Source organism: Schistocerca cancellata, chromosome 9 (assembly GCF_023864275.1).
Source record: "Schistocerca cancellata isolate TAMUIC-IGC-003103 chromosome 9, iqSchCanc2.1, whole genome shotgun sequence".
Taxonomy (NCBI): domain Eukaryota; kingdom Metazoa; phylum Arthropoda; class Insecta; order Orthoptera; family Acrididae; genus Schistocerca; species Schistocerca cancellata.
The window spans coordinates 153,987,475-153,995,048 of record NC_064634.1 but is presented as its reverse complement, the minus strand read 5'-3'; the positions used below and the strand labels follow the sequence as shown (position 1 = coordinate 153,995,048).

At 36.1% G+C, this 7,574-nt stretch overlaps 1 protein-coding gene across 2 annotated transcripts in view; it reads right to left on the bottom strand.

Annotated features, from left to right (window-relative positions):
* Positions 1-2,581: 2,581 nt before the first annotated feature.
* The window catches only part of LOC126100877 (uncharacterized), an 80,563-nt gene continuing 75,570 nt past the window's right edge, over positions 2,582-7,574 (bottom strand). For both annotated transcript variants that reach the window (XM_049911542.1, XM_049911541.1), the window contains exon 6: positions 2,582-5,535. In XM_049911542.1, the coding sequence (XP_049767499.1) occupies positions 5,148-5,535 (388 nt within the window). In that variant the 3' untranslated portion in view covers positions 2,582-5,147. The remainder of the gene's footprint in view (positions 5,536-7,574) is intronic.

Sequence of the window (7,574 nt, the reverse complement as noted above, 5' to 3'; positions counted from 1 at the left end):
TGACTGAAATGGTTTACATCTCCAATTTTTCAGACTGAGCTGTCACCAGAGCCAAGTGTGAACCAGGAATGGATGCTTGATGTGGGAAGACAACAGGAGGCAAACTTCAGTGACTTTGGTCTGCAGCCTGTAATGGAGGATCATGGTATAAACCATAGTTATCACCCCATTGATAATGGAGATGTGGGAGTGGATGAATTACGTGCAGCAGAGCAACACATCATGCTCCAAACAATAGATGGAAATGATCAGTAGCTAGTCTATGCTATATTACTTCAGAAAAAGTGTCTCTAAAAGTGTTCTAATATTCCAGTACACCTAGCAAGTGGTCACTTTCATTCTCATAGTTACTCAGAGACACTCAACTATAGGTTAATGTAATGAAAGAAAGACAATGTAGTTATGTTTGAAACAATTGCTTGGCTAAAGGCCTGTTTTCTAGTCGTGAGCACATAACAGAAAATATAAGATTTATGTGATGAACAGATATCAAATTATTTTGTACAGGGGTTGAGTTGTCAAAAAAGAAAAGAAGCATGCTATGGCAGGTGTAGGTTAAGATGAATAAATATAACACTATGGTGTGAAAAATGTGGCTGACAGACAGTATTCTCACAACAAAGGTGTTGCTACATTTAAACTGCATTAATAGTTTGTAATAATGCAGCAGTTCTAAGTGAGGATAGGTATACAAGTTTTCATGTATTACCTATTGTTTTATGTTGAAAATTTATTATAATACTCAAAACTTGTTACTAACTTCGAATAATTTTTAGCTCATATTTTTTTTATTTTCATTATTAACACAACTGCATTTTCACACTAAATATAATGCATTTTTATTTATTAATTTCTCATTATTTTAAGTACATCAGAAGCTTAGTGTTATGCAAAGAGCTTGCTCGAGTCAACAGCAACTCATAAACTCATTTCAGTAGCTATTTTCCTTGTCTTTCACATTGAGTGAGGTGTAGACAAAGTTAATATCTTTTGAGGACACTTTTCTCATTGCACCTATCATTCAGTAACATTTAATATTCTGTGCATTGTAGTACGAAAACAAATTTTAATTTTTATCAGAACATGTTTCTGCAAAATTTTAAGCATTATTTACTTTTTAAATTAAATGTATTTTAAATGTTCAGCAAAGGTATGATGTAATATTTTACACAGTTTTATTAACAAATTCCAAAGTTTTATATTTTATTAAATATATTTTAATTTCTCTGTGCAAACCAGATTTCTGGAACAAGAAAAAACTAAATGTGCAGTTAAGGTTTTAATTTTTTAAATTTTACACATAGTTAACATTATTTTTAATATACAAATTGTTATAAGATGTTTAAAAGCCAAAAATTTATTGTTTTGTGGCTTTTGTTGTTGTTAATGTACGTTACATCATCAGTAATGAAATTCAAGTGTATTAAAGAAAATTTTGAAGTCAACATACATATTTCATTCCAGTCATCTTTGGTATTTTATATTTAAAAACTGGAGCAATGTGTCAAATGGCTACAGTAGAATCTTAAACTTCGACATGGTTAGCAAGTTTATCGTACTAAAACAGCACACAAATTCTGGTGTTTTCCTTTTAATTTAAGGAACAATGTTATAATTGGCACACAGTTTCTATCCGAAAAATGCAGTTCCTTCCAGTAACATAGCAGCTTTCAGTTTATTACAAAAAAAAAAAAAAATGTTTTCATTTAAACAGCAAGAGCTCCTCTCTTGCTTCCTGCATAACAAACATGTCTGATACTAAATGAAAATAATATATAGTAACATTGTTTCAAATAATCACTCACGTACAACGATTTTCTAATGAAATAATACACTGTACCCTCATCCACAATATGAAGGAAACACCATTCTCACTAACATGACTCTAACAATATACATCTGGTCAGATGTTACATATGTATGAATGCCATTAGCCATATATATTACAACATATGGGTAATTTATACTTTTTATTTTAATATTCTCACATCTGTTGTACTCACAGAATAAAAACTGAATGTTGTTAATCTTTATTTAGTATAGCATGTAATATACCTTTTCTAAAAATGACTGGTGCAGTTACATTTGTATAAAGTAAGAATCTGCATTCTCTTTTATTGTTTGTCACTGTGTTTTATGTTCTGGTGTGAGTTGTTTGTTCGTTGTTAATTTATTAACCATGGCATGTTCATTAGCCAAGGGAATTATTAATTACCTAATGTAAAACATTTTTAAGATTTGTTCACTTGTTGCTGTTTTGTATTTTAATACGTATTTTAAGATGAATAAAATTTTTATTTACTACCAGTTTCAATAAAAGAAAGCATCAGCTCATTAAAGAAGTCACATACCCTTTAAAACATGCAAAGATGTTAATGGTGAAATGATGCCAAGGTCATTAGTGCATACACAGTTATAAAATATTTATTGCTCTTCTATTTTGCTTCTGTTAAAGGTCTCACGTTTAATAATTTAAAACTTTTATGAATTAAATGTGTATAATATCTAGTATGAAAAATTATATGACTGTTGGGGGATTGAGATAAATACACTGGTGTCCAAAATTAAAGCAACAAATGGAAATTTTGCAAGTTTGCGTTTATTCTGCTACAAAACAATGTGAACAGGTGACAGTAAAGTAGAAACAACGTAAAAATATAGAACATAATTAACTGCAATATGGATCGCGGTAGACAAAACTACTCTTCATTTTTTTCAACTCGACAGATTTGCACACACATTCCGATAACTGGTTACTATGTTCAGTATGGGGTGTGACCAACTCTGGTAGCAATACAGGCCTCACAATGATGGGGTACATTGTGAATGATGTCATCAATCTCACACTGAGTCAATAATGCCCATTCTTCCTGCAGAGCTCCTCGCAAATCTTGGAGCGTGGTTGGTGGATGTTAATGTGATGCGGCCAGCCCATCTCCCTAGTGCATCTCAGGTGTGCTGTATGGGATTCAAATTGAGAGAGTGAGCGGGCCACGCTGTGTGTGCAATATCTTCCATTTCCAAGAAAACATCAACCACCCATGCTTTATGAGGTTGAGAATTATCATCCATCAATACAAAGTTTGGCCCCACAGCACCTCACAACAACCGCACATGAGGTCCCAAGATCTTGTCATGATACCTGTCATCAGCTAAACCTTGCTGATTCACCTGTACCATTTCATGAAGAGGTGTTCAAGTGGTCAACATAATCCCTGCCCACACCATTAGGAATCCACTCAATATTGCTCTCTTTGCACAATGTTTGTGTCACAAAGTCATGTTCCACGTTACCTCCAGAGTTTAATCTGTCAAGAATCACTCTCTAGACTGTATTGGGACTCATCTGTGGAAAGAAGATCGACCCACTGTTTGATCATCCAAGCGGCATGTTGATGACTCCACTCTAGACGTTCCTTTCTGGGAAGACGTGCCAGGGGTACACATACGGCAGGTCTCTGACAATAAAGGCCACTCTGCCAAAACCTTCTGTACAGTTTGTCTCGATACAACTTGTCCATCGGATGCTGCGAGGTCAGATGCCAGTTGCTGTGCACTAGTAAGGTGGTACCATCATGCCCTTACAGCCAAATAAAGGTCCTCTCTTTCTGATATCACACATGATCGGCCGTGCTCCAGTTTTCCAAATACAGTTTCAGTCTGCATGACCTGTCACAGCGTCCAAGAAACAACACAACGATTCACATTAAGCTGTCGAGCCGTATCAATTTGCGATTGTCCTGCGCCTATTATTCCTATGGCCCTCCACCACAGGGAGTATGGTAGGCATCTTCTCTGCGCCATGCTGCACCATCTGTCGCCATGTATGCGGCTGTTAGGGATAGGAGACTACCCAGCAAAACTACCTCGTGCCCTGATGTCATTGTTTTCCGTTGACCGAAATGCTACTTCCATTCAGAACAATACTGTACGGACCTCTGTCCACAGTGTGAATGAAATAACAAGTCTACTGTTACCAGTCACAGTTTATTTATCTCCACGGCATGTTTCAAAGGTTTAATCCTTCATCAGATGGATTTACTTTTCTTAGTGTGGTGTGTGTGTGTGTGTGTGTGTGTGTGTGTGTGTGTGTGTGTGTGTGTGTGTGTGTGTGTGTTGAAAAAGAAAAACAAATAACAGACTATGGTAAAATACTCCAAACAAATGGGACTGACTGATTGTTTCAGGAAAAATAGGCCAGTTACTTTACTAGAGATTAAAACATCCGCCTTAACAGATCCAAGTGAATAAATTACTTTCACAACATTTGTTTTCATCAAATAAAACTGATGACAAGCCCTCGGGAAATCTGTGGTCTGCCTTCGTGTCACCAAATAAAGCACAGATAGCCATTTATTAAAAACATCATATATTTGTGAGTCTTCCTGTAGGGCATATCCTGGATCAATAGAACTATCATACACAGATCAATAGAACTGTCTATCAAAGTGTAGTGAGGAGCACTTACTTCCACTGTTGTACTGGTGAAAGCGTGCACCATGATCAATTGATAGATTTTATTGTTGTTTGTTAGTTAAATAGTTAGTTACAGCTTATCAGCATATAATGCACATATTTAATACTGAATCTTCTTTTTACCTAAGACGTAACATAGAGCACCTCAACAAATAAATTCTTCTTACTTCTTCTCCAACATGATGTGGATGTATCCTCCTAAACGCTCATTGATAATAGATCTTTGTATAAAGCAAGAAAGTTCAGTAGCGATCGCAATTCCAATATCATAGTCAATTATTTCATGGTATTTTATTTATTCACATTTGCTTTTATGATTATGTTTTTCTTCTTCATGTCTGAATGACACAAAAGATCAGTACTACTCACTGCTGTAATACGTAAGACACATTTCTCCTATGATAAACTTGTAAAAAAATAATGACAATCACCATTCAGTACATTAATAAAATGCAATGACAATAAAATTTGCAAGCTTTGTAGCTAATCCAGTCGCATGTTTTTTGGTAACAATCACCCCTCCCCTCTCTCTCCATCCAAAACTGGCACATTCCAACACACGTAAAACCATCTAGTCACCAGAAATTTATTGATATTAAATATATGCCAACAAGAAAGAGTCCTGTTTTAAAAAAATAAACAATTTGTTTCTGAAATTACAGCTCTTACAGCTATAAAATAGTCAGACGCTTATTAGCACCACAAAGGTCTTCTCGCAGATAACGCAAATCTTCACTGGTGACTCGATCCCAAAACTCTACACGTCCCAATGATCTGAGACTTGGGTTTGTATTGGCAAAGTGGCGAAGTGTGCTAGCAGTCAGCAAGATCTTTCCACGAAGTGCAAGTGTCTCAATAGCAGGCAGGGGAGCAGCCAGTAATAGGTTACCAAGTCGGTGTGACCCTACGCATGGAACCATGACTGTGTCAACTGTAAGATGGCGCAAGCTCATCCGTGCTGCTGGCAGCAGGTGTTCCAGTATGAACCACACCTGCACCTGCTGTAGAGTGGACAGCGTGAGCTCCTGTAGGTTGGGCATCCGCACCACTGATGGTATCCTGGCAACAAACAATAAGACACACTGTAATTTCTTCCTTGGATTATTATATGAATAGGTTTTAATGGTTTCTGTGAATCATTTGTGAAGGTGATATGCAACACTGTGCATTTCATCACAATTAAGGAACTGTCTGAAAACAACTGCATTTGTTTCACGGTAACCACAGTGACTACTTTTAGCAGAACAGAGACAATGAAATGGATGAAAAATTTAATAACGAAACTCCATCTATAGTCTTTTTAGTAGCTTCAACTTCAGGGCCTCAGTTGGCTGTCAAAGGACCTGTGATGTCAAAACACCATAAATGTTTATCTATGAGAGATTAAAGTATGTCTTTGATTGTAATTAGCAAAACAGTGGCAGACTAAAGCTTACTGTTTCATGTCGCACCATAATGAACAATTTTCCTCATGCAAGTTACCTCTGTATGTGCATACACAATTTTAAAACAGGACATTAGAAGTTTCAAAAAACATAAGAAATTTAATGGATGTTTAAGTTTTTCAAATATACAGTATAAGCAAATTGCATATTAGGCACCAACAACAATTTGTAGGGATAAGAAATGGGACAATCACTTTGGCTCAATTGCAAGTAAAGCAGGTGCCAGATTTCAGTTCACTAGTAGAATCCTAGGGAAATACACTAAATGTATAAATGAGGTTACTGACAAAAACTTGTGCAATCCATGCTAGAAATTTACTCAAGTGTGTAGGACCCATACCAAATGGGAGTAACAGGGGATATTGAATATGTACGGAGGTTGGCAGCATGAAGAGTCATGCATTGTTTGAACTGTGGGAGAGTGTCACAGAGATGCTGACGTAACTGAAGTGCACACACTTGAAGACAGACACAAACTATTTTGAGAAAGCCAACCTACAAAGTTTCAAGAACCAGTTTTAAATGATAACTCTGGGAATATACAGTCCCTCACATATTGCTCCTGTAGAGGTCACAAGGCCAAGATTAGACTACACCACCCACTGTGGTGTTTAAAACTATTATTCCCATGCTCCATATGTGAATGAAACAGGAAGAGGCCCTACTTACTGGTACAGTGAAAGGTACTCTTTGCCATGCACTTTACAGTGGTATGCTGTATGGCTGCAGATGCAGATATTTTTTAAAATTATACTTAAATATTTTACAAGACAAATAATATCACTGGCTACTCTAGTTATAGGTGACATTAAACACGAAAATTAATAACGGATGTTACAAAATATATGTGAATTAATAAACAATCTGTGTGGGTTCATAAAGGATTACTGTATATATTAGTATGTTGTCTTGGAATATAACAGATAATAGATATTTTTATATGACTAATTGTCAAAGTTTTTTAATAATGAACCAACAGGTGCAGCCAGTTCGGGGAGTATGAGGGGGGTGTGAATGGTAAGAAAAGGTGGAAAGTGGGAAGAGAGAAATGAAAGCTACTATAAAAGCATTTTAGCTGAAGAGTTATGTAGTGTCATCTTAGTTCCTGTGTCATTACACAAGATGAACAATAAAAGTTGTAGAATCATTCAGAGCTAGTTTTCTAAATTTCCTCAACACCATTTCGCAAAAAGACCATTATTTTTCTTTTCCCCAAGGATTTGCATCTATGCATATTTCATTCAACAATGTACATTTTGAAACATAGCTTCAACTTCAGTCTGGTACACTCCTGTCTTGCTGAAACCAACAGAACAAATCTAACAACATGCCTCTGAATTGCTTCAATATCTTTCTTTAACCTGCCCTATCAGGGTTCCCAAACACTGAAGCAATTGCCAGTATCACACAAGTTTTCTGTATGCAGTCACCTTTATAGGTGCTCTACATTTTCCCAGAACTCTCCTAGTAAACAGTAGCCAGTCATTTGTCTTTCCTATGACGCACCTTATGTGACGATTCCATTTCACATTGTTTACAATGTTACACCTTGATATTTTGGCTGAGTCAAGCAACATACCATAAATTCAAAATTTATGGGAATGTTTTTCCTGCCCATCTGCATTAACATACACCTATCCACAATTAAAACAA